This window comes from Tigriopus californicus, chromosome 1 (genome assembly GCF_007210705.1).
Source record: "Tigriopus californicus strain San Diego chromosome 1, Tcal_SD_v2.1, whole genome shotgun sequence".
In the NCBI taxonomy this organism is placed as follows: Eukaryota; Metazoa; Arthropoda; class Copepoda; order Harpacticoida; family Harpacticidae; genus Tigriopus; species Tigriopus californicus.
Window position 1 is genome coordinate 272145 of NC_081440.1, and position 27604 is coordinate 299748.

Genomic DNA, 27604 nt, shown 5'->3' on the forward strand with positions numbered 1-27604 from the left:
GGTACAGCAGATTTAGGTCTTTGCTTTAAAATTGGGCTTAATCATCATCATAATTCATGAAGAAAGACAGGGATTGCACAATGATTCGACTGAAGCGCATGTAATTAACGAACTGTCACCGGGTCGAAGAAGATTGGTTGAGGTGTGAAGGGTTTTCTGGCTTGGTGAAGCTGCACGCATCAATCAATTATTTCTCGATGCCAATTTGAAACGCCGGGTTGTCGTTGCCATTGGCCTTCAATCCCACGATCTCAATGGTGGGAGAACTACCTCTCGTCATCCGCGGCGTATGCGCATCCTCGGTCCCGGATTTGCCGCCCTTAGGATCGTCCTCCAGAATCTGGGTGGTCAGGTCCATTTGAAGCGCGCAATTGGGATACAAGATCAAGGCCACAAAGAGGTCTTCGAAAGCACTGCCATGGATCTGGAAGCGCTCTCGCACTTCCATCCTCACGGTGCACGCCACCGCGGCGAAGACCAGGTAGAAAAACCACGCCATGGCCCAGGCTCCATCAAAGACCAATTGTAGCAGGTGTAAAACGACAAACAGTCCCAAACTAAGGCATAATAAGATCTTCATGGCCCAGGGATTGGAGTTCCCCGTGACTCTGGAAATGAAAGTGAATTGGTAACTCTTCATTCCTTGTGGCAGAGATGAGCGTAAAAAAAAGAAAAAAACCCGTACCTGCCGTGGGCCTGGGCGACAGTCAATGGCGCCAGTATGATATTCTTTAGGAAGCCCAGGAAGAGCTTGAAAGTGGCCTCGAGGTTCTTGGCGATCTCGTGATAAGGCTGACACGCAAACGGATCATAAAGGCCAATTGCAAAGGTTGGCCCTTCGGGATCCAAATCTCCGGCAGCCACCTGACAAGTCCGCCAAATGGACACACAAATCAGAGTCACTAACGCTATGTAAGGCAGTCCGGAGAGTAGTCCGGCGGATTGCAAGGCGGTCAGACCGTCTTTTCCCCCCGCCACGAGCAAAGCTGTGGCCGTGGCGCCTTCCATGAGCGCCCAAAACACGCGTTGAAGTCGCGGCGGGTCGGGATCGCCATTGGCAGAGAGACAATCGATCACCAAGGATCCCGAATCCGACGAGGTCACGAAGTAGAGAATGATACCCAAGAGAGAAAAGATGGACAAGAAGCCGCCAATGTCGCCGTACGAGCGCATGAGGTCAAACCACATCTGCTCAATGGAATGACACGAGATGCGCGCCAATTTCCGGCCCGGGCTTACACTCCCGAAATCTTGGTCCAAGTTTTGGTAGTCTGTCAAGAGGAGTCCGTAGGTCTGGTTATTTTCATCATAACGGTCCAGGACAGTGTAGGCACACGAGCCGCAATCTCCTCCTTCACATAGAAAGTACGACGAGTTGGCCGCTACGGTTTGATTGACGAGGCCGCGTTCCTTGATGATGGTTTCCACGGAGCTCACATTTTGGACCCACCCTTGGCTATCAGGGCAACAGTATCCGTTGCCCTGGGCCCCGCGCTCCAGACGCAGACCCGCCCCGCCAAAAATGACCATCCAGAAGAAGGTGTAAAGCACGGGGGCGGTGAGAGTGCCGTTGATGAACTGCTTGATGGTGCGACCCTTGGAGATCTTGGCGATGAACATGCCCACAAATGGGCACCACGAGATCCACCAACCTACATAGAAGGACCACTCAATCATTGGGAGGTCTGTTCCTTTCTTGAGTTGAAAGAAGCCAAGTTCAGTCATGCGTTGACTAGACGTCTAACGTTCCCTGAAACCCTTTGCCTCCTCTTGATAATTGAAAGGAAACAAAAAGGAAAAGAAGACGAAAAGGGAATGATTCGTTTCATCCGGACTGTTGGTCCCCCCTTTTCCGTCAAATGGAGCTCGATTTCACGCAAGGTCAACTGAGTTTTGGTAGGCCAAGGAACGATGAGACTTCAAAACATGAATAATGAAAAGTGGCAAAATCCATCCCGAATAAATCCTCTCACCCCAATAGAACATGGTCCAGTTGTCAATCCAATCCGAGGGTCCACTGTTAGTGGTGACCCCCTCAGGTAGCCAGCGCGTCTGGATGGCATGACTCTCGGAGGGCATCGTGTCCAATTGCTCCCACGCATCCGTGTGGAACCCGAGTTGGATGATCCATTGGATGTAGTAGCCCAGAGATTGGACGTACAAGTTCAAGATGAAGAACGTATCGTCCACGAGCAAAGCCACGATCATAAGGAACATACCCACCATGAAGCAAGTCTCGGAGAGTCGTCGAATACCCATGCCCACACCCGACACCGTCGAAATGGTGGCCACCGCCGTGATGCACCAAATAATGATGATCTAGAGAACCCAGAGGAAGCCAGTCTCTCGGGCTGTTACAATGGTGGATCCCTTGGCATGCCATGTGTCGTCTTCGCCTACCTGTATGGTCAAGTCGTCGGCTGGAATGTCCGAGTTCAACATGGTCAGTCCCACATTGAGCTGTCGGGTACCTAGGCCCAAGCTTGTGCACACCCCAAAGAGCGTGGTGATGATTGAGACCACGTCAATGAGGTCGCCCATCCAACCGAAGATCCGATCCCCCAACAGAGGGTAGAAGCAAGACTTCATGGTCATGGGCAAGTTCTCGCGGTACGCTAGAAGAGCTAGCAACAAACCCACCAAAGAGTACACGATCCAGCCGTGTATCCCTAGTAAAAAGACAAACATCCGTATGTGATGCGTGTTGTTAAGATATTGCCAAAAGGGTCAAGAATCGGCCAGAAATACACTACCTACCCCAATGGAACAAGGTGAGGTTGATGGCAATCTGGGCCAAGGTGTTTTCAGGGGTGGTCGGGTCAGCCGTGTACCGATTGGGTCCCACATAGTGGAATAAGGGCTCGGCCACTCCGTAGAAGAAGAGACCCGTCCCAATACCACAAGCGAACAACATCATGAACCACGTGGAATCGCTGTACTCGGGCTTGTCATCGCTCTTGCCCAGTTTGATCCCCGAGTATTTGCTACGAATAGAGTAAGGTGCAAGAATAATTCAAACGGGGTTTTGGGAGATATTTTTACTCATGCTCCCAGTACCTCGTGTAAAGGACGATCATGAAGACAGCCCAACCATCTTGGATTCCGATGTAGAGCCAAGTGAAATGGTCCACTAACCATGATTTCCACGCATTGAAAGGTACGAGCTCGCCCAGGGATCCACAGAGAGCGACGAAAGCCCAGATGATGATGATGGCGGTGAACGACACGATCGGGTTGAAGCGGATCTCGCCAAAGATCGGCACAGTGAACTTGGTCCACAGACTCTTGTCCTAATGGGGAAAGCAGCCCGAAGGCCTTGGATATGCATGATTATGACCAAGATGACGGTATTTGTACTTGTATTCATCCACTGAATGAACGATCATGCTTGAATGTGAGCGGATGCGTGGCCGACCGATGGCCGTCAAGCACGAACTCACGATCTCACGGGACCCTGATGTACTCCTGTCAAGGCATTTCCGCTTATCTTTCAAGAGAGCCTTGTGGCTTCATAATGGTGAATTAAGTGACCACCCATCTATATATATACATATTTGGAAATAACCAACACATAAACCAATTTTTAGGGTTATTTTCTGCCTTGAACTGATCCATGATAATTTCCACATAAGGAGATTGACCAAAAGCCGTTTTTACCGCAGGGAAGAGGCAGAGCATAACCTTTCAGTTTGAACGTGGGGTCTCATTGAATCGATGTCAAAATCGAAACACGTACTATTGGTGACATAATATGGTGGCGGCGGACAGGACGGAATTTCTAAAGGAAAAAAAGCTTACCAACGCTCGCTGACTTGGAATTTCATCACCTCATTTTCATCTAATTAATACCGCTATTTACCTACCCATCTCTTTCCTTTCCCACTGAGTGTTTCCTGTTCTCAATCTCAAATCATAGCCAAAGCCTGCTTCAGATATGGACTGATAACGGAAGAGAAATTTTTATATCGCTTATTCCGTTTATCTTATCCAAAGTTTTATTTTATCTAACTATCTGGCCCACTTTGGGCCCAAAATCTGCCGTTGGAAACTCAGGAGAGGTTGTCAAATTCATGCACTATGCTTAGGACTACATGAAATTTGAATCATCAGCTTCCCCTCTACACAATACCTACATAAGCTTTTTTTTTTTAAGACGTCACTTGAGAACGAACCACTTGACAATTGAATGTTATAAATGCGACTAGCATTTAATTTCAACAATTAAAAGTGGTTATTTTGACCATGAATAAATAATGAAAAGGGATTTGGAGTTGTTCTGACCCAAAGCAGACCGCTTTTGTGGGAAACCCGTGCACATTGCTAAAAGTCCGTGTCATAGCAAACAGTTTTACAGCACAAACTGTACATTATCTGATGACAGTGCAATTGCATTCACCTCTTTGAAGCCGTAAGAATGAGGAAAATCAGGATTCTTGTAAGGGCTACTATGGTGGACGTCCTCTTGGGGCTGGTCTGGTTGTTCCGCTGATTCCGGGTACTCGCGATAGTTGGAGTCTTCAAATTTGGGACTCTCCTGGTTGACCAGCGTCGCGTTGGAAGTGGTCTTCATTTCCATGGTGACAAGTGGGAGTGGAGCGTGGGAGTGTCAAACCCGCCCAAAGAGACGCGCCGATGGCTCGAGGGTCTGGAACAAGGCCGTTTAAAATCAGTTTAAAGCAGAATCCAATTCATGTTTCAGTAGTCCCAATGGCCTTATTGTCCAAGTAAATGGTGTGGAAGAATACCATTACTCCTATTGGTGTAGCCTGGTAAAAGGGGTCCGTTCAATCGATCAAGTTGTCAGTCAGTCAAAAAAAAGTAGTCTTCCCTGGATGAATAAGCCCCATGATTGATGTTCAGGTTAATTTTGCTGAATTGAGTGGTGGTTTTCACCCTAGAACAGAGCACCTGGAGAAGGTTAAAAGTGAGTGAATCAGAACCTCAACCATACGTAGAGCGGGATGAGAAGTTGTCCAATTCTATGAACTGATATTACCACTAAGATGAGACAGCTTCCCTATTAAATGAAATCCCAGGGTGCCAAAAGCCCAACCAACCAGTCTGTGTGGCCTAGAATCGTTGTTTTGGACCTGGAACTTCCCACCATTTGATTCGCGCAACCTCGAATCTTGAAGAAGGCAACCTTGGGAAGGACTCTTCTTGCAATGAGACTGACTGACCACGGACGTGAAAATCTGGGACATCCAAAACCATTCACTTTATCCAAAATGAGTGGATCATTTATCCTTTGAATATACAACTAAATCAGATATGTAATCCTTTGATCTTGAACTTGTGGGGATTCTGTTCCCAATGCAAAAAAATATATGTCATTGGTCATGATTGCTCAAACGTAATCAGTTTTATTCTTCACAGTAAATAAAAACACGAAAGCCTACCTAGTCATGGAGAGCTCAGTGATTTTTCCCTGCCACCTAACAATCACACTAGAGTTGCTAGACATTTTAGTTTGGAATAATCCATGGAGAGAAACAACGCATCGACGTTGCACACAAGACAAGCACACAAGACCCAAAAAATGAAGCACTTTTCCTCTTCCCTATTCCTACGATCTACGTGCACATTGCGTGCGCTACGGGCTCTCATTTCTAACTCGCTACATAATTCCAAGAAAAAATGGATTATATTTTTACATACATCAAAGTGCAGGACAGAAGCAAATGTGCGCATATGTTAGCTTTCCCATCCTTTGATCTCAAGGAATATAATTCAATATCAATTCCGTCCGAACTTGTACCAATGGGGCTTTTTTCACAAATATTTATGGCAGCAGTCTGTTGAACGGTAGATGGCAATAGCATTTGAAATTGAAGACACCAACTAAATTTAGTTCTGTTTCTAGTCTTCAAAACCCACGGTATTTTCACTTTTTGGATTTTTTTTTTGTTCACAGTGGAGCAATTCTTTACGAATGACATTGCAATTCAAAGTATTTTTAAATTTAAGGTAGTTATGAACGACTTGATAATTTCTCAATCAAGACAGCAATCCAGAGAGCTAAAAAGCTACCCGGGGATAAGCATACCTCTTATTGTTGAGATGGTTTCAACTTACTGACCAGTTGATGTTTACTCCCCGAATATTTTTTGGCAAATGAAATAAAAACCAACAAATTTACACCACAGTTCCAGCTGGTCTGATTCATTTTTCCGTTTGCAACAACATCTTAAATTGCAAGTGATTGCCAAGTAGCGGAGAATGGTTGTCCTGCAGTCCGAGTAGCAAGTTGACGTTCAAGGCATGTCTTTCAGCTGCTTTCCCAGGAACAAGCTCGACACATCTTTAATTAAATCTTTGTTTAGCTTCGAATCAATAGCCTCCATCCATGTGTTGAAAAGTTATTGTCGATATGATCAACCCTCTGAATATCGCGTCTTTAATTCAATCCGAGTGCTGCCTCTCACTCCATTCAACCTTGAAGACGAGACGCTATATGGCTCACACAACATCATTGGACACTTCGTCTAGGCACATTTCATCATGACAAGGGATTATTAGCCATATTTTTGTGAATGCTGAAGATTTGCTAAGACTTTTTACGAGTCACTATCGCCTTCGTGTGTTTAAACACAATGCCGCAGTCGAGAGCTTTGTTACGAACTATGAACATACGTACGTAGATATGTTCGAACAGAGTGTATCTTGAATCCAGGGACCATAACTTCAAGTATTTGGGTTGCTATCAGAGATTGATTTTAGCAGGCAATGCTACAATATTACCCGTGGACAGGAGGTCATGACCTTCAGTAGAAACTTACACATTTTTTTTCAGATTATCAACGCTAACAAAGTGCAGGTTTGTCGAATGGGATGTCAATGAGATACCCGATGTGGTGTCGTGAGGATTTATTTTGAATTGGGACTGGATAAAATATTCACTATTTCAATGGGGACGTTTAGGCAAGCTCTGGCAGGTTCGTTTATTTGCTGGTACCAGTGTCAATGATCCAATTTTAGAGCTTCAAACACGTTTTTGAGAAGCTGACCCTTCTTTCACATTACTATATGAGGAAAGGTCATCTTCGTTAAAACAAGTTTGAAACGACAATTTTGCATCACTGTTATTGGCAGGCAGGTTTGTTTGCTGGGACCAGCCGGACCAACCTTTGCGTAAATGTCCGAATAGTAGATGCGTTCACATTCTTCCAAATCGAGGCGAAAATGTAGCTTAATATGTCTTTTCACACGGTTGCAAGAGTTTGATCAAGTTTGAGGCACTTGGTGACCATATTAAAACCTCGCGACATGGAATCTCATGGTGGAAGGCCAACTTGATGGCCAATCACAGCATTAGGTATTTGCCCTCTTGCACAACCTTTGTCCTTCCAAAACAAAAGTAAAGTACTTTAAAAAGTTTTGGGAATGTCAAATGCTTAATTTTATTTGGTGAAAAATTCACGTCCATTTTAATCCCCATCAAGGTGATTCTTTGGTGTTTTTGCATGTCAAGTTCCCGTAGATCTGTCATGTTTTGGTCTAATGAAACTCTAATGTAAGTGAAATTTAAGAAAAAGTGAATGAACTTGATTCTGAATAATGTGGATAAAAGTGACATACGAAATCCTCTAACTTGACACATAGTTAATTTTAATCATAATGCTTGGATATTTTGAATTAAGATATTGCAAATATTAGTATCCTAATTAAGATAAATGATTTCTCTAATGGCAAACTGATTGTTTCACTAATAATCAATGACCCAAAAGTGATTGGCATAAATCTAGTTCAATTTCAAATCTCAGTTAAAATCGCAAATTGGTTAACTTACAGTATAACCAATGACGTTTGGCAAGCAAATGCACTAGGCAAAAGAAAGACCACATTTTGATGGGGATTGAGAGGGCCCTAAGTTGCTCATCAAATGAAATGTGTGAAATTGGGTTTGTGTTGATCTTGTTCTAAGGGTAGAATGTCAAGGTTCAGAGCGAATTCCAAGCATATACATTGACCATTTATTGGTCTTTCAAGCTTGAGGTTGCATGTTTTGACATTTTGTGATTGTTATCACTAGAGTTGGGCAAATACGCATTAAAATCAGACCAAAATATGCGCATAAAATACATAAAAACTTACATTATTTGCGCATAGAATGTACAACAAATGAGCCTTTTTATTGCATTTTTGGGCATTATTGGCATTGCTTCATGATATTATTGTTCCACTGGAGCATCATCTGGTCCCTGATATGGCTCTCTGTCATGACCAGACCACAGATCATATAACAACTAGATGTCGCATTGGCCGACCTCAGTGCAGAGGAAAGTGGATTTCAAGTCAACAACTCTGTACACAAAAAAAGAGGACGGTGACTGCCTGATCAGTAGTAACGAACTACAATTGCTGGGCCTTCAACGAACGCTATCAGTGACAAGCTCACTCTGAATCTGGCCACGCTGGCGGATGAAAAAGCATGAGTCACTGTACACCAAAATTTATGTACCAGCTGATGAAGGCAAGTGTTCGCATTTTTCCTCGCGCTATGCGAGGTCTAGTCATTATATGGTCTGTGGACCAGACTCTTGCACAAGAGAAGATCCTTTAAGGACGAGAAGAAGCGCTCCACGTCTACAGAGATGATGGGGGCGCAGGCAAAATATCCCACTGCTGCAGGGTCCAACGGTAGGTTTCCCTTCTCCTCCTTGTTGACCTGACCACCACTGAGGATTACATTAATATTAAAAGGGTTCTTGAACCCTGGGTTCTTCTTCAGGATGTCTGCCAGTTTCATAGAGAATGGTATAATCTGGAGACTCTCCTTGACATCCTTGATGATCTTGAGGCTCTGGGTCAGGGGCAGCCGCTCCTCAAGGACTGTAATGGACTTAGTCAAGACCTGGAAGTTGCCTTTAATCAGGGCAGCCTGGTCAGGGATGTCATTGTCTAGGAAGAGCTCCTGCGCTGCCTCAATGGCCCTGCTCTCCGGTTCCATGCCAAGCATGTGCTCCTTGATGATTCTGTCATGGTCAGCATAGTAGAAGGCAGCAGCCAACCAAGTCCCCTAGCGGGTGAGCACTAGTTCTGGTGGGAGGGAGACTTGGCAGGCTGCAGCAAACTCCTCGCGGCGCCTGGGACTCTTGACAAAGCTTTTTGTGACCTCGGCAATGAGCTGATCTACCTTGGGAAATCTGTATCTCACCTTCTCAGCCAACCTGTTGAGCCCGTGAGCAAGGCAAGTTGTATGGATGAGGTTGGAGAAGAGAGCCTTCAGCCCGCTACCTGCCTTCAAGCAGTAGGCAGTGCCGTCAGTCAGCAGTAGCCGCACCTCTTCATAGTTGAGATCATTGCCCAGGAACTTGAACAGGGCTGACGTGATGAATTGCTGGACAGTTTTGTTGTTGGCCCGATTGATGTCTGTCAGGTCAATGAGGAATGGCTTGCCCAGAAGCTGCCATCAAGTGGTCCAACAAGGATGGCACACATGGCCCTACCAGTATAGTCAGTTGTATCATCCACGACCACAAACAAAGACTTTCCAATGAGCTGCAACTTGATCTTAACCAGCAAGTCCTTGCTTGTCACCTCCATGTACATAACCTCGTATTTCTCAAGGAACTCAACAATTGCTGGATGCTCTACCTTGGACAGGGGAATGTTGGAGGCAACAAAGGCCTTGCATAGGTCCTGTGCAAACTCATTGCTGGGGGCGTCCTCATTGCTGGAGAATTGGAGGGTTTGCTGCTTCAACTTCCCTCCTACATTGTGGCTCTGAAGGTTCATTTTGTGCTTTACAGAGTTAACATGCTGTCAGAAAAGAAATTTGCGCCCAACGTCAAAGGAAGTGATGCAGAGTTTGCAAAGGGCAGTTTTCTTTTGGCGGTTGTACTCCCATACATTTGGCCCTCCAAACTCTTTGATGACAAAGTTAGGGTCTGCCTTGGTCTTTGGCATCTTGGCCTTGTCTTGTCTCTTTGTGGATGACAATGATAGTTGTTCTGCTGTTTACGACGTGTTCTGTGCGACCAGGGGGGCCAACTTATATTTAGGGGTGTCAAAAATGCGAGATATGCAAAATATGCATAATGACCTAAAATATGCACTAAACCATGAAATATGGCATATATGCATGAAAATATGCAAATGCATATTTGCCCACCTCTAGTCATCACATAGCTCAGAGATAGCCTTGAGTACATCTTGCTTGATTTATCTCTTCTAACCGTGTGAAAAGACATATTTAACTGCATTTTGGCCTTGATTTGCAAGAATGTAAAGGTGTCTTCTATTGAAAAAGTGAATATTTTACCCAATCGCAATTCCAAAATAAGTGCTCACGAAACCACGTGGGGTATCTCCTTGAATGCATTGTGCCATATAGTCTGTAAGAAGAGGGTTCAGAACGAGCGGACAACTACATACTGACTGTCAGTCAATCACTCAATCACAAAAGGATCTGATTTTTAAAAGTATAGAGACCGAAATTTGGTCCTTGATTTGCTCTTAACAAAATTTGACCTTACAATCAGAGAGTCGAAGACATTGAATTGAATCATGGTAATCCTGATGAAAACCGCCCTAACCTCTCTGGCACTTATCAGTTAGTTCTTACCTAAACTCTGCTAAAGGCCATCCTCAAATATCATTGAGCCAAAATCAACATATACAGTATTAACGACTCTCCAATGCAGTAAGCCTTCATTTGGTTGGAAATTGTGGTTTCGGTGAAATGCTCTATGGTTCAACAGAGAGGAATAATGGTTTTTGAGCGCTAAATATTCCATAATATGACACAAAGAAGGCCGGAAGGCCACTCATCGCACATTGTTCTTCTGTATCTTAATCAGAAAAAAGGCAAAATCTTTAGATATATCATTCCCCTATCTGCCTAATACTAATCAGATCTTACTTATCCAGAAAAACACAACATAATCTGCATCAATAAACTTGAAGGTCAACTTAGGGCAGTTAATAATAATCTATGGTTTATGGCCCAATACATAGCCTCGAAAACACAAATTCTCGAAATAGCTCGTATGTTGGGAATCGAGCGTGTCAAAGTTCCACCATACACCCTTAATACATATTCGACGAAGTCAAACAATGACAAAGTCCGTTCGCCCATGGATATGCTATTACCCCATGACACTTTCATGGTAGAGCAAACTTCCCTTCGTGAGCTTGATTTTTGGATTTCTTGAAGCCAAACCACAGAATAGAGAACGAATGCCAAAATTCCATTTTGTTGTTCACTTGTTGCATTATGCCCAGTTTAGGTTGCACGTTTATTAATAACACGATCGTGGCGAACTCTTCTGATCATTATTGATTCATCAATCTCGGATGTAAAATATAGGTCTTCACCGGTTTGTTTGTAAGTAGTCCACAGTAGACCGTATAGAAGGGCTCAAATGCCACCATTTTTATTCATATCATGGCTCATGATTTATTCAACAACAAACAGGTTCCCCTTTTGATTCACAACCTAAATGTGGTTAATTGTTTCAAATTAACCTTTAACTCGTACCAACTTCAGCGTATTGGGAATAGGTTCATTGTGCTGGAAAAAAATGACAAAGATTTGGAATAGTTGTGCCTCCGTTTTGTTTTTTACAGTAGTTTCATTTGTCTTCAAATCATTTTTTATGCATCATAAACTTTTCCATATTATGTTTTAGTGGGAACAAGTTGGAGGTTTTCTTTTCATTTCATGTCAAAATATAAGTGCTTATCATTCATTAAGTTTGATTTTTTTTACCTGCGTGAGTGGTTAAAGATAATGAATCGCAAGGTGGTTAAAAAATCTTTAAATCACACTTCAGTTAAAAACTGTTTGAACCTAAGTTAGGCCCAATACAATTCAAGCATAGTCCAGTCGAAAACCTTGTTGTGTTTAAGATGGAATATCGTATCGTACATATTTTCCACCCAGACACGCATAAAACATCGTGGCGATGCATTACAGAAGGTGTCCATGAGTATTGGATAATTTTCCTACTTAGTTGTTAGTTGACAGATCAGGCTACCTAAAATAGGAATGTTAAAATCTTTGTTGTTAAATAAGATAAATAATTAAATCTTGACATCATTTCATTTATATCGTTCGCTAGCCAGCCTAAAAATAGGACGATGGATTAATCATTATGGCTGATTAGATCATGTTATCTGTTTGGATTTTTGAAGCCTCGGGTAGAATAGTCTTCTGAAACGCTGACCGTTGTTATGTTCCTAACGTTCAACGGGACTTGATTCCAGGCTCTGATTGTCCTGGCTGAAAAGCCATGCAATCTCGAGTTCTTGTGGGCAACTTTATGAGGAATGGTCTTCGAGCTGTCGTTTCACTGGACCCTCCCTGTTTCTTGGTTTAAGTTTTGGAGGCGGGATTTCTTGACTAAGGGGGAAGCTAGGGCATCGGTTTTGATTTTGAACATGGCGGTCAGGTCCATAGCTATCCTTCGTTGTGATATAGACTCGAGGCCCAAGAGTCTGGTCTAGTCTGGATTCATATGATTCCTCTCTCCAATCAGGCCACGACCTTGTGAATCTTCTCTGAACCCGTTCCATCTTATTCCCGTCAGAAGAGTTTTGTGGTTGACATACGCTCATACGAATATGGACCAAACTCGGGTTTTAAATCAAAGGGGGTACCTGGTTTTAGTTGAAATAAGTTATGAGCAATGATATGGAGGACAAAATGCCGAAAAGAAAAATGTTGGAATTTGAAACCCTAAATAATCCACGTGTGGTTTACATGATTAACAATGGACACTCTGATTTTAGTGTCTTGAATTTGATGGATTTAAAGTGACTTGGAAGTCAAGAAATGAACACGGACTAAAGTTGACGTCACCCAAATAACGATGTGGTTTGATCTTCTTACGGAGCTACACAATACTATCTAAAGAAAAATGGGGATGGGGAGGAGCTCCAAATTTTCAAGCTGACCCTAATTTCGTTAAATATGCTTGGCTTCGTCCTAAGTCTCATGTCGATTGATTTACTTAGCAACACCAATACTAAATCATATTTTCGATTGACCTCGTAATTGGGGAAACTAGGGATAGCCGAAGCATGAAGTAACCAACGATATCAGTCAACACTATGCTTCAAGTGAAAGGTTTTGATTAAGAAATGCCATTTACATGCAGAATGTCCTATTGAAGAGCAGGACGCGGTTGTTTGTAGAAAACCAACACTGCTTTGAGCAAATAACAGACCAGGGGAACGTAGGTACTCACTCGTACGTCTAGTTCTGAGCTCACGTCAACAGTTATCACAGAGAAAGTTCTGCACAGGGTCAAGACCGATCCCCGCCTAGGGTTGATCAATCAGCCCTTGGTATTGACTTTCCCTCGGAAAATGGCCAGTTTTTTATCCTCTGATTGTGAAAGAAGTGCGCCTTGTTCAACGTTTGAAGTGCTTCCTTACCTTTTGACCATAGGTCACCAACCAGCATTGGCTATTTTCTTAAAGGTTTGCACGAGCAGACACCTATTGATTGATATTGCAGCACTTCCTGATTGTCAATTTCACTCAACGGAACAGTTGACTTGAACTGAAACCTTACTAGCCACCTAGACTAGTACCAAAGCATTTGCCACTCACAGGCTGTACTCGTCTTTCAATTACTATTTTCAGAGAGTTTAGCCTCTATTACTATCCACCGGACGAGTGATTTGAAGTTATCGTTCATTCAGGTTGGTGTGGACATCACAAGCTATGAGGGACTCCGACTCGAAGAACAACAAAAAATACCCCTGCTACTACTGCTAGACCTTGGGCATTCATGGAGGAGAACAGGATGGACGATAGCGTATGAGTTATCAAGTCCTTCGAGAATCCGGCAGTCAGTCACTGATTTATCCGTCCTGTCTCTGGCGTCTTCGGTTGCGACGAGAACGTAGAGTACAGGGTGTCCCAAAATGTCCTTCCTCTTTTTTCATCTGTCTTAAAATCGTCAAGACTAATCATCCAGGTTACATTGCCAATATCTTAAGTAACTGCCTTCTGTTGGTGTTTTTCCTCCTTTTCAGGTTGGTTTCAAGCTTGCATGTAACTTACTTTGCGTACTTGAGTACTCAGATCCTCGCTTTTAGACACGTCTAAAGGGTTTACAAGCCAAGTGTCTCCTTTTCCGAAAGAGTGCGAATAACTTCCAATTTCTTTTCACTTCCCATATTTAGACGTCACACAAGTTCTAAAAGTTCTAAAAAGGCCCTAAAGACATAGGTATTCTGGCTCAACTGCAAAATAAATCTCAAAAACAGTGGTCAATCCACATTGGTATGCCCATTGGCGACTTCTAACCAGTTTCTTCAAAGCTGATTAACTGAATCGTCAGAACCAAAGTCATCTAGAAGATCGGGGGATATGGGCCGTATTACCGGTAACCCTGTACACTAAGGCCGTGTGTTTGCGCTACTACCTCGGGCCAGCCAAGCTCCCATCCAGTCAACCAGCAAGCACACAGGAGAAGTGTGGTATGTACATATACTATCAAAATTGACGTCGCAAAGAAATTAGAAAAAGATTATTCACCGTCACAATCGAGATCTTATCGTCATGTAAGAAACATCACGAAAAGCATATGTGCTCTTGAGGAAAGATAAAGCCGAGACTAGCAACGGAATCGTTTCTTTCGTTGAAGCTACGTTCACCATCCATCCTTCCTTGAAACACTTGTCATGCAATATTCGTCGAACCAGGTGCTGATTTCCATCAGTATCAATGTGAATTCATTAGATGCTGTGCCTTGAACATACAGCAATAGTAGGTGTGTGGTGAAATGGAAAACCCAGTCAACCAGAAATTCGCTCGGCGGAAATCATCCACACAAATAAATGTCACTCGATCGTATACGTTACTCAAAGACGCAATACGCTTAAATGAGTCCTAACAGAAGTAAATTTAGCGGTTAGGAAAAAATCACAAATTCGTTCGAAAGATGGCTTTGTTTAATATGTTACCTTCCTTCCTCCTCCTCCATGATTAAAAGAGGAGTGGGGAGCTTTTGAGTTGCATTTGACGCAAAATGAAAATGGAGTATTTTGAGTAAAAGAAGCCGTCACAAAGCTAATCCAAAAATCAGGGCTTTTGGTAATTAGTCGGAGAGCCGTTTCACATCATCTTCACCAGGTTAAGGATGTCTTAACCCCAAGCGGCATCCCCATTATTGAGCAAAGTGAAGTGACTCAAAACCCCTGTCAGCAGTTGGTGTGTGTAGCAAAGGAGAGAAGAAAAAAACCGGTTTAAGCATCTTCCACCTCTTGCATGAGAAGTCCTGATTTTCCATCCAATCCGGAAACCCACACGGTCATGTCATTTCAAGAGCAGACTGCGGACTATTGGATCCAAAAGCTGGGTCTTTGGCCCCACCCAGGACATGAGACCGGGTTCTTGAACGAGGTGTTTCGAGACGCATTTCAAGTCTCGGGCTGGAACGGAGACCCACGAAATTCGGCCACCAATATCTATTTTCTGCACAAGCCCGTCGGTAAGAGCAACAACACCTTCGACAAACTCGTATTTGATGTGTCGTGGTGAGCTTGGTTTGATAATGACTTGCTCAGTCAGACCTTGAACATTCAGAGTATTGCGCTCTGTTATAGGTCGATTCAGGCGTAAAAAAGCAGTGGAAACTGGCCGATGTCGAAAATTAATTTTACTTCTATTTGTTTTATATAGCATGACTCTAAGCTTAACTCCAACAAGTCAAACCATGAATCTGTCCCAAAAATGTGTCCAAGGGCTATCGTAATCCTAATATAGAATAGTAGCGCTTCAAATTAACGGCATTCACATAGTAAGGCGATATCACGATTAATTAGGCACCCTTTTTCGAGGGGAATGCTTGAATTAGAATGTGCCATATTGGTCTAAGAATCCCACTCAAAAGATATAAGTCCGAACATTTTTGGATTGTTTTGCTGGCCAATAATTTGGTTGGCCAGAAATCTTTGAGGGACCAGTTCGTATGCTCTTCTCTTGAAATGACATCGTTCACATCAATGATTATTCCATTCCATAGGTCAGACAAAACGCACAATTGCCAGTTTTTTGGCTGAGCAAGTTGCCGGCACATAAAAGCAGGTGGTACAATTGAGCAAAGGCTTATCATCTTACCGCAACTTTATTACATTATTTATATATTGTTAAATGATCAGCCTTACGGGCCATTTAATAGAAGATTACAAGTAAGGGTTACTGAAAGTTGCCACAGTAAAAGAATACAGCGAAATTAAAGATGTAATGGATGCAAAATGGTAAGCATTTTGCCCAAAAGTGGCACCCTAAGATAGTATCAGCATAGATGGCAGCTATGACAAGAAGATTTGGCTTTCAAAATGGTTAACGGTTAACTGCATGCAAGCAGTCATGATCCACTGTAACACTGATGGCGATTTAGGGTCTAGGATTTAGATTTTAGAATAAAGTGAATGCATTGCGCTTTTCTTTCAAGTGTAACAAACCGCAGATCGCTACAATTATGCATTTCAATTTTCAGCTTGATCGAAGAACGTGATCACAAGTTATGCCCTCTCAAAGGGCAGTAGATGTACGTACATAAGAAGGCACCGGATTGATAAACTTGTTCTCTTCTTGCAATCAATTACTAGAAGGGGGCTAGCTCATTCATTTTGTGCAGGGTAATGTCCTGCACTTCGAGAGGATACTACTTTTCAATCAGCCATTCCATTGAGCTGAAAATTGAACCACAATATTGCAATGACCTGCGGTCAGTTTCAGTTGAGGAAGAATGCAATGTGCCGACTTGATTTTGAAATTTCAATTCTCGACCATGCCATAATCTTGTAATTCGTCAAACGGGCGACTAACACCTGTTTGTGCATGTAGTAGTTTAGGGAGACTGAACAAAACCACCACCACCACCAATGACTGAAGGCCTAATTTTGCCCTTTTTTAGACTCGCCGTTGAATGACGCAACAGTCCTGTTCCGGATGAAGAACAATGAGCTGTTGAACTTCTACTGCGGCCATCCGTTAACCTTGTACATCATGGAGGATGGCAGCAAGTGCTCAGAGTTCAAGAGCGTAGTTCTGGGACCCAATCCCGAGGAAAACCAATGTTTCTTTTTTGCCATTCCTCGAAATACCTGGTTTGTTCGACGTCTCGAAAGCACCCAAGCCAATGCCTTTACCCTCATTGGATGTACCGTGGTGCCTGGGTACAATGATGCCGATATTGAAACCAAAACCTGGGGCGAAATAAAGTCCTCAGAGTAGAGGGCAGCACCTCTCGAACCATACCAATGTGTGACAAAAGTTGTCCCCAGCCCTACTTGAAGGGAGGATGTGCGGGGCTAGAGCGTGGGACTTTAGCATAGTAGGTAGGCTTTAGAGGTCCGAATACCTGTTGTTCTGCGCCTCTCACTCTCTCTTCCTCCGCTTCTCTTCCTTAGCATCAGGGCTTGGCTTCCTTTCTACCGAAGGGCTCTCCCCTCGCTTGAAATACAGGTAGAGGATAAGGAGCCTTATGCAGTACTTTATACCCTCACCCAAACATACTGGCGTTCTGCATTTGATTTGCACTCATCCAGGTTTGAATCGGATTGGTTGGATCAGGAGCCATGAGCTTCTAACCGTAGTGAATTGAAGGAATTGAAGGCATTGAAATATTCGCTTCCTCTTGGGTGGTGTTTCACCTGGTTGAGAAACATGATCATCGGTGATTCTGAGACTCTTATTAGATGTAAGGACATCATTATTTAATTTCGTCTGGCCTCAACACCCGCCGTTCAAAATGATGTTCTTTTACCGCTCGTGGGCGGCCAAATTGAACTTGGAAGATCCCCGAGATCCATACAACGATGTCATCTACAGTCAGTTTCTATACCATCGATGGGGTTACGGCGCTCTTCTCGTCATCACCTTGATCCTGGGACTCCTCTTCAACTTGGCATTTGTGTCCTCGTTCTTGGGCAACAGGCACATCCGCAAGATGCCCCATTGGACGTTTCTGTGCCTGAGTGTTCGAGATCTGCTCGTTTCAGTGATTCTTATCCCCATAGTTATTAACTGGTTCGTGGTCAACCTCGGCTTTTGGGAGGGAGGCAAGTTCCTATGCGAATTGGCTGGATTCTTCGACTTTTTCCTCTTAGCAGAATACCCCTTGATTTTGGTGACTTTGGGCATTACTCTTTACACCAGACAATATTCTCAAGAAGGAGGACTCGACCTACCCATGGACGAATTGGATCCTATGAACCATCCGGGCATGCGTGACCTCACTAGCCGTAGTCGCACTCCCTCTGTAGCCCAAGGTAGGACGCCTTATCAATCTCGAGGGCCTTCGCGAGCTCCCTCTGTCATGGGCTCGGAGGCTGGTTACCGACCGGGACGCCAGCCCGGGCCACCCCAGGACACTCGGACACCTTTTTATGTGGCCCCTCATAGCGCCGGATCAGTCACTGGGTCCATTGAAGGGCGACTGGCTGCCGGGCGGATGTCAGGAGGGCGGAGGATTGTCCAACAGGGTCCGCCCTCTATGCAGGGATCTCGATACGGCACACCTCGTAGCACTGCCTCAGCCCTGCCACCTCATATGCGGAACCAATCTTTCCGTACTAGCTCACCCCTGCACGAGGTGGACGAAACTGGTTCGCTGGGGGAAGTCGACGATCTATTCGATTCAGTGTCTCTGGATTATCCAGGACGAGAATTCGAATCACCCAAAGGCTGGGATTTCCTCATGGACATGGAGGTGCATTACCACACGTGGCACACGGCCCTGTTGTGTTTCACTTGGGTCTTGTCCATAGGCGTGGGCATTCCTGCAGCGCTTATCATTGATCATCTTCCATCGCAACGCCCAGGTTGCTTGGTGCCCGTGGACCCGTTCAGTAACCCCTACGTTAGCACTATTGACGATCCCGGATACAATCTCATGATATCCATGTTCAGTTTGTTTTACTTGATTGCAGCCCTGGGTTTGATCGTGTTCTTGTGCTTAATTTTGTATCACAAAATGGCCGACAAGCGGTTTCGCACGTTCCTCAAGATGTACATAGTGCTGTCGGTAATATTCGTGGTCTCGCGCTCCCCAGTGGATATCATCCAGTTTAAAGCGCTTATTGAAGCTGCTCGAGGATTCAACCTCAAAGATCATTACGAGATTGAGTACGAGGTGATCCTCATTTGGTTCACCTACCTCCCTCTGATTCTGAATCCGATCGTTTACTTCTCGTACTTGAGCGACTACAGGAAAGGAACGCAAACCTTCCTACGCAAGATTTGCGGTTGTAAGTCCAAAGAAGAGCTTTCCGACGAGCGCATGTCGCAGTACAAAGAGGAAATTATCAAAACCGAAAAGGAAAACGGCTCCAGAACCCAAGTGTCCAACATTCTATAAGGAATCAATTCTCGCAAAATTCAACCAAACAGCGGACGACGAATCTGCCACAAGACCTTACAATTTAGAGGTAGCAATCATGAATGTAACACGAGCGTGTATGGGTTCATCGTTTTTATGGTACATTCCAGTTTATCCCAATAAAAAAATCATGGCGCCCTGAACAAGCAGCGGATTGGAAGTAAACGGAGCGGAAATATAAAATATATCATCGTGGTTTCCGATGGCTTGAAAGGCAAAATATATCAAAAATATTGACATATTGTCAATCTTGAAAACAGTTCCGTCATCGGCAGCGTGTGCGTGTGCATATCATTATCATTATATTCCACTTTCACAAGGTCACTCACTCTCTATCTCTTATCAACTCAGGAGATGCACGGACATTTTTTGTTCGACTCTTAGAAGAAGACACTTGGGAGACCAAGAAAAGCTGGTTCTTTGCCGAGATGCTCACCAACGACAGACCAGTTGTTTTGTGAAGTGTTGAATGGGCGGAGAAGCAAGAGCGCCAAAAGCGGCAGAGGCGCCACGGCTTAGCCCGAATGTAATTGTAATGATAATCTAGTGATACATTGGGCACCAAACCGTTGGTCGCCTGTTGCTCTTCCTTGGCTAGTAGTTTAAAAAGAGCGGCATTGGAGGACGTTTCAGTTTCATTCAATGTAGAGATGTTACATATCGGTTTGCAGCAAGGGGTAGAAGTAGATGCTGAAGCAACGCTGGTGGAGTGGTGGTGGTAGAATTAGTAGTAGTAGTTTTTAGTTGCTGCTGCTGCTGCTGCTGCTGTTGTTGTTGCTGTTGTTGTTGTTGTTGTTGTTGTTCTTCTTCTATTTTAACCGAATCAAGATTTTGAGATGCTTGTCAGAGACAATGCTATTAGTATAATAGCAATGCATCATCTGGCATAGAAGAAAAAAGCCCCTCTCTGTCTCGTGTCTCTTCTATATATATAGATGGCCTCTTCATCGTCATTTTGTTCATCAATGTAGGAATCACCAATTCATTTACTCTATTAGTTTCAAGACTTTGCCTATGGCCACAGTTTTGCCTGCAAGAAAGAACGACATCCGTGTTGTGAACGTTCTTGGTGGCAAGTCAAAAGTAAATAAGTTATTATTCATTATATACCTTCGTCTCTCAGTGTGAACCGCCCCAATTGTGGATAATCTTTAAATGTCTCCATACAAATGACGTCTTCCGTGACGAAGCGGACGATGGCAATTTGGTCCTGTTTGATGAATCTCGGCCGCGTTTTGGACTTTTCTCCGGTCTTCTTGTCCACGAGGCAGATCAAGGCCTTCAGGGTGACCTCTTCGATGATGGCCTGGAGATGGAGGACGAAGGTCTTGCCGGAACAGATGATGCTTGGATAATCGAGCACCACGATCTGCCAATCATAATAATGCAAATAAGCAAATGTTCATGAGAGACTAGACTGTCCGGAGCGGGCCTGGGCAAAACATTGTTTGTATACCTGAGCATCAAACTTCTTGGTAGATTTGATAGGGTTATTAGGATCACAGAGCACAAACCCCACTGAGATGTCAGCTTCGTCCACGCCTTTGAGCTTCACTTTGACATTCTCACCGCAAACCACCTTGGTGACCTCGATGTCGTCCGACCACAGGTTGTCCACCTTGACGTCGCTCTAAAATGCCGCAAATATGAATCATTCAAGGGACCACAGCAGAAGTCGTGAAGGTTCGACGTGGCATAATCGGGCTAATGTGACTTCATGTGTTTGTTCTGCTTACCCTGTTGGGATAGATGGCCAAAGTCTGGCCTTTGAGGCATTGGCCTGATTCGACTTTGCCCATGACCACGGCTCCCATATCGGAGTATTTCTCACAAATGGGCATCATGAATGGACCGTCGACGTTGCGAGTGAATGAAACCATGTCGTCTAAGAACCGTATGAATGAGAGTCCCCTGCAAAACAGCAACACCAACAGAGCCCTAAGCATTAGTATCTAGTGGGTCAGTATTGGGTCCCCTAGGTTGGGCAACATTCTTACGTGAACCATGGTGCGACCTCACCCACGGGATGGAGGAGACCCGATCCGGTGAGTCCGGACACGGGCATGAAGTTCACGTCCTTGGCAGGGTTGAAGCCGACCTTCTTCAAGTAAGGCGTCAAGTTTTCTTTGCAATAGTTGTATCTACAAAGCGATGGAGAGGGTCGTTTCTTCAGATCGAGTCATTGACACGTGTGTTCCGTAGTAGCATGATGGGGGCTTACCTTTCTTCAGACCATTGGACGGTGGGGTCGTCCATTTTGTTGACGAGCACCACCAAATGCTTGACTCCGGCCGTCTTGACCAACATGGCGTGTTCGCGCGTCTGTCCGCCGCGCTCGAAGCCCGTCTCGAATTCGCCTTTGCGCGCAGAAATGACCAGCACGGCCAAGTCAGCTTGCGCCGCCCCGCCAATCATGTTGGGCACGAAGCTCTTGTGACCGGGCGCATCCAGGATGGTGAAGTGTTTCTTTTCCGTCTCGAAGTAGGCTCGCCCCACTTCCACGGTCTTGCCCTTGTCGCGCTCCTCTTGATTCGTGTCCATACACCAAGACAGATACCACGTCTCACGATTCTTCTCTTTCGCTTCCCGTTCGTATTTCTCCAAGGTCCGAGCGTCCACCATGCCCGTCAATTTCTGGATCTGACCGCCAATCGTGGATTTGCCCGCATCTGTCAAAAGGAAGTGAACCAGAAACGTCAGTTCCGTGTCTCATGATTACACAGTTACACAGTGTTTCAAGCCCAGAAAACATTGAAACTTTTTCGATATTTCGCTACTTCCATCAGCGTCTACCGCCATCAATAAAGCCTTGTGGTGAGCTCAACAACAAAATAATTTGACAGTTGTAGGCTTTTTTCCAATGAACGTCACTCATGGATGGGGCCAATTGTAAGGTTTTTTTTTAATTTTGAGCAAAATAATGCACTTAATGGTGGGAGGAGACGTGGTGTAGTGGTTAGCGCAGTTTCCTTATACGAGAGAGGTCCCCGGTTCGAATCTCCTCCCCGACCTTTCTCAAGGAAACTTTTAGACGCTAACCCTGCCCACAGACGGAGAACCAAACTGATACGGACAACGAGACACGACACTGCCTATCGGAAAAGTATAAAGGACGATGTGATGGCCAGCTTCGCTGGCCGGGCGAGGCTCATCCCTCTGACCCTAGCACCCAAATACAAAAAATAAAGATACGTTGACGGGCGTACAAATTAGCGCACACTGACCCCCTTCTCGAAAACCTATTTTCGTTTTAGCAAACCACGAGCTTCCACATCGTTACCTCTAGTCGGATTCAGGATCAATCAAAGCTTCTTAGGGGTATATCATTTTCTTTTGTATGAATTTTCACGGGCTTTTCTAACCGCGTCAAGGAAAGTTTTCAAAAAAAAAAAAAAAAAATTGCAAAACCTCGACTTACAAAGCCATAACCAGTACATAAGGGCTTGATAAAGAATCAACTGGACTCGACTAAGAGAGGGGGCCACCCAACCACTGGTTGGCTGGGCTGGCTCTGTCTGTCATCTCTCTTGGCACTGCTTGCTTACCCACGTGTCCGATGAAAACGATGTTCACATGCTCCTTTTCTGTGGTGGTGGCATCGTGGGCGGGCAGATTACTGGCTTTGGGTTTGCTACGAGGCTTGGACGAGGGCACGAAATGGCCGTCGCTCGTTTCCATCGAACTGTCTTCCTCTTCATCGTCGTCATCGCGATCGTCGTTGGGCGGCCCCTCGTGATTCGACCACCCTCATCCTCGGCGTGGTGGCTGATGTGCCCGAGCCTAAACTCACGTCCACCACGTCTTCCAGTGTTTCGACCGTGGGCGTGCCACTCGCCGTGCCTCCCGCCGAGACAGTCGGGGCCACGGGCAGAAAAGTGGGCACGAACTCCATGGCGTTGACGTTTAAGTTTGGTCATCCGGTTATCCAGATCCTCATCATGATTGACGGGCTGGGCCATGGTGGAAGAGACGGGCGTCGGACCGGGAATGACTCACTGCAAACAAGATTAGACCAAGATTAGTCCAAGATTAGTCCCAGACTAACGGAGACCGAGGGATGTCCCAGCGTGACAGGGACATTGGGTAGCCCGTCAATGCGGCCCATAGCCCGGGGTAGCCACGCGTAACCTGATCGCTTCCTGCCTGAGAGCGTCTCGCTGTTCAATAACCAGAGCGAGAGAACCACAAGGCGCTCAACCGGTCCTCACCCACCCTTCATCCGGGCGGGCTCAAAGCCACTCACCCACACTGACTGACTGGCTCCTGCCTATCTGACAGAGGAACTCACCTTCTGACCGACGGTGGTGGACTGGCAACGCGTCGCCGCACCAAAGAAGGTCCAGCGCCTCAGCGGGTAAGGGGTGGGTCTCGAGCGTTCCGGATGTCCAAACAGGGGCCTGATCACGTCTCGAGCAAGGGAGACGGGCGAAACGGGCGAGACGGACCAACGGACCCAATGCGGCGAGGTCGGCCAGCAAGATTGGCAACGTTGTTGAAGATGGATTTGGGACTCGCGTGGCGCACGTTGCACGACTTCTTTTTGTCACTCACTCACTTACTCACTCACAATGAGATGGACTGAGTGCAGCGTCGGCGTCGGCGTCAGTGCGCCTAGCTCCTCAAGCACCAGCCAGGCCATCGGACCCGGCGCCGGCATCAGGGTCGCCATTTGGAATCGGATAAGTCGGGGCCAGTGGCCAGCCACTAGGAGAACCGCCGTGGGCCTCGGATTCAGGCCGTAGCCGGCTGGTTTGACCTCGTCAGAACCCACTTAAGATTTGGGAGTCCAAGTGTAATGCCTGTCTCATTGGTCGGGAAGTCCTGGACTCTTCAATAGGGCATCCCTGATGTCAATGTGCCATGTGTTAGTGACCTCCAGCGAGCCCCGGAGGAGCCGCTCCAGCTCCGTCCATTTGGGGATTGAGGCCCCACAAAACCGTTGAATGGTCTCAATTTAAATTATTGAGAAATTTGTACCGCCTATATATTTCGGTTGTTTTCCTTATCATCCATGCCATAACTGAATGATGCCGGAACAACACTTCCCTCTGTTCTTGACCCGGTTTCAACACGGTCGCCCTAACACAACAATCGCAAGCTAGAATGACCACTGTTTCTCAGGGCTGGTGGCTGGAAGGTGATCTCTTTAGCAGGCTGAGAAAGAGGCCGAGGGCTGTGGCTGGTTTCACCGGTCCTGGCCTAGCAGGCTGACAAGGCGGAGGAAGTGCCTGCGTGGACACTGCGAGAACGGATGGTCTGAAACGTCTGAAACTAACAGTGCCAGCTTTGAATTAATGGTCGGTACAAACGCTACCACGAATGAATCCACACGATGTCAAAAATTGGATGCTCATTCAGACATATGTCTGGCCATATGTGTTAGTGTGAGATATTCAGACAGAGCATGATTTTATTCTCACCACCCACCGGCAGAGGGCCGTTAACGCCGCCGCCAAATTTGGACTCGAGACACAGTGACATCTATTATCATTGATCTGCACATTCCACATTGAAACATCCAGTAGGGTCAAATTTGGATACGAGACGCAATAACAGCTATGATCATTGATCTGCACATTTCACAATATAATAATAATAATAATAATAATAATAATAATAATAATAATAATACTTTATTGCGACTCTTGGTTTATGTCATGGCGTAAAAGTAACTATAAAATAAAATCTGATGTTATATACATTATACAAAATGGTAAAACAAGAAGAATGTCAAAAAGGTAGAGGCAATAAAATAGTTGACTAGAAAGTGATATCACAATGAGTATGACTAGAATTGGTTCAATGCACATGAAAAAAGGTAAGAGGTGAGTTGCAGATAGTACAAAGACAGGTAGGTAGAGGTAAGAGAGAAATCTTGGTTATTGCAGTAGAGTGGATGGGACATTAAATCATCCAATAAGGGCCACACCAGGCCGAATCATGATGTGGTGTCCAAAGGCGTCTGTTTGGTAATGAAAAATGTAGTCGAATCCATTGGTAGCTCTATCCAGAGAAAAAGGTCACGGCTTTCCTTCGTCCGCCAACATAGGCCATTGAGTTGAATTCAGACAGTAACTCTATTATAAATAAAACAAGATTGCCCATGATACATGATACATTTAAGTGTATTTTTCAGTAAAAAATGATCTCTTTGATATGCAACTCCGTTCAAATACCAAATATTTCTGAATCAACTTTAAAACTCAAAATTAATCAATGAAAAAAATATGAACATCAAGGAAAGCAAAAACATGCATATTGCCTTTAAATCGGTAAGAAATTAGTCAAAATTTGCTCAAAAACATTTATAGAAAGAAAATGAACAAGATCAATACATGAGGAGCTTTCAATAACAATGAGAAACGAAATGTATGAATTAGGCAAAAAGTACCTGTAACATAAATAATACATGTCAGTGAATAAAATGAATGGACATTTGACAATCTTGTTTTAATACACACATTCGACAAAAAGCATCAGGCTTTTAGTAGAGTTTAAATTTCTACTTATTTAGGAATTCTACATAAAAAGCAGGCCTTTTTTAAGGTGCACAAAGTAAGACCAAGTCCAGTCCACTAGATTTGAATTTTAGACTCTAAAAAGGGGGGCTTATGCAAGGAGGTCCAAAATAGTCAATTGGGAAAAGGTGCTGTATTTTGTTGAGATGTATCCCTTGATTTTGAAACATTCAAATGACTTTAAAGAGCAGTATGTAGCTAAGAGCCAAATATGCGTACTTTTGATTTGGGGACCATTCCCAAATTGAAAACCATGGATTCAAAACAAATGCACCAATATACTTGAAAGTTGGTCAAGATATTCATGAAACAACTTTCTATATTAATATTTTTGACAAAACATATTGACTGATGTGCTTACAGCAAATACTTGCCTTACCAAGAATATGTAATGATTATTTTACACTAATTGTGATAGAAGTCATTTTAAGCATATTTCAACGTCTGAAGAAGCATTACAAAAATGATATTAGCCACTCTCTTAAACAATATGTATGCCAAAATTCAGCATCATTAGCTAAGGCCTAAATTGGGGGGAAAGGTTTTGGTGATCACAAAAAAAGTAGTGCTTCCTTGCTCTAGTGTCCTTGCTCTATTCAAGGAAATGAGCATGACCCAGTTATCACACGTGCAACTGTCAAAGCTTGTAATACAATGCTTTAACACTGGAAATAGTAAACTACAGGCTTTGTGGCTCACAATTGACAAATAATACTCGAGAAAAGGACTATTTGGGTTTAAAAGGTCTAACAGTTATTGAAAATTTGGCCCTTCATGTGGATTGAAAAAAAATCCAAGAAGTCATCTGAAACTTTAATGATCAATTATGCAAATTTTCAATCCTTAACTGTCAGGGTATTTAATGGGGACCCTTATTTGCAACGTCAGAGAGCCAAAAGGGAGTGGGGAAAAGTCCCAGTTGATTGCTAAATGAACTACTCATAAGTTATAACATACCATGCATACAATTAAAGTAGGCAAAAACACCCAAACGCATTATGATTCAGTTTGGCATGTGGACTAAAGGCAATTCAAGGAAAATTTAGAGCCTTATCCTAATAATGGGCATTTTGTGCAAAGAGAACTAAGACAAACATCAAAGCTAACTCCCACTGTGATCCAATGAGAGGCAATCTCACAAGGTTACGTGATTCCTTTTTTTCTTACCGCGGGGAGACGAAATAGTGCCACAGCGCGGGTCGGCTCTCTTAGACGGCTTGGACTAGCTTGAGAATTACAGTATTTTTTTTTTGGGCACTACCGTGGCCTTAACCATGAATGTAATCGTTTTGAATCAAAAATCAACTCTTTGCCACAGTTTTCCCGAAAAATTACTTGCCTGTAAAAATTATGAACGTCAAGTACAATAAAACGTGGTAAATCAACAGAACTGATATGCCAAAGAGTGTAATGGCTCAATAACAGTTCAAGCCATATCCAAACCGCCCTGTGACACTATTTTATCTTCCCACAACAAGTAAAAACAGGAATCACCTAACCTTTAAACGATTCCTGATTAAAGTTTCGATAATCAAGTGAATTGTGTTACAAAAATCAATGAATGTCAGTTGTTTGTCCACTTTCTTTCATTGCACCTATTGGGTCAATACCAGAAGTAGTGTTTGCTTCAAGACGTTGGCAAACCAACCATAGGAGCTGCGTGGTCTAATGTACCGGATATTATAACCAGTCATCAAGAGACTAATCTTCCAAAGCAACCAAGAGGCTTTGCTGTTCACAA

The 27604-nt window shown here is 44.3% G+C and overlaps 4 protein-coding genes across 7 annotated transcripts in view; 2 read left to right on the top strand and 2 right to left on the bottom strand.

Moving 5' to 3' along the window:
- Nucleotides 1-187: 187 nt before the first annotated feature.
- LOC131887866 (uncharacterized) lies at nt 188-13696 on the bottom strand. 4 transcript variants are annotated; one of them, XM_059236604.1, is made up of 9 exons: nt 4997-5098; nt 4746-4908; nt 4397-4645; nt 3058-3290; nt 2758-2984; nt 2401-2669; nt 1974-2319; nt 686-1652; nt 188-608 (listed from the first exon to the last, which is right to left on the bottom strand). In XM_059236604.1, the coding sequence occupies exons 3-9, from the start codon at nt 4574-4576 to the stop codon at nt 188-190; spliced, it is 2643 nt and encodes an 880-aa protein (XP_059092587.1). In that variant the 5' UTR covers nt 4577-4645; nt 4746-4908; nt 4997-5098. The 4 variants fall into 4 exon arrangements, with proteins under 4 accessions (XP_059092587.1, XP_059092578.1, XP_059092570.1 ...); XM_059236595.1 differs by lacking the exons at nt 4746-4908; nt 4997-5098 and adding an exon at nt 13384-13696; XM_059236587.1 differs by having other exon boundaries at nt 4746-5035.
- Nucleotides 13697-15184: 1488 nt separating this feature from the next.
- On the top strand, nt 15185-17222 carry LOC131888115 (uncharacterized). Its single transcript, XM_059236902.1, has 2 exons — nt 15185-15448; nt 16880-17222. The coding sequence occupies exons 1-2, from the start codon at nt 15226-15228 to the stop codon at nt 17197-17199; spliced, it is 543 nt and encodes a 180-aa protein (XP_059092885.1). The 5' UTR covers nt 15185-15225; the 3' UTR covers nt 17200-17222.
- A 165-nt stretch (nt 17223-17387) lies between these two features.
- LOC131887986 (uncharacterized) lies at nt 17388-19613 on the top strand. The gene has a single exon (XM_059236745.1). It carries the CDS (start codon nt 17717-17719, stop codon nt 19322-19324), a length of 1608 nt encoding a protein of 535 aa, XP_059092728.1. The 5' UTR covers nt 17388-17716; the 3' UTR covers nt 19325-19613.
- LOC131887977 (eukaryotic peptide chain release factor GTP-binding subunit ERF3A-like) overlaps nt 19424-27604 on the bottom strand; it is a gene marked incomplete in the record, with an annotated part of 25979 nt that continues 17798 nt past the window's right edge. The window contains 6 exon segments of the mRNA XM_059236733.1: nt 19424-20375; nt 20456-20714; nt 20802-20975; nt 21082-21256; nt 21343-21486; nt 21567-21997. Coding sequence (XP_059092716.1) covers nt 20332-20375; nt 20456-20714; nt 20802-20975; nt 21082-21256; nt 21343-21486; nt 21567-21997 — 1227 coding nt within the window.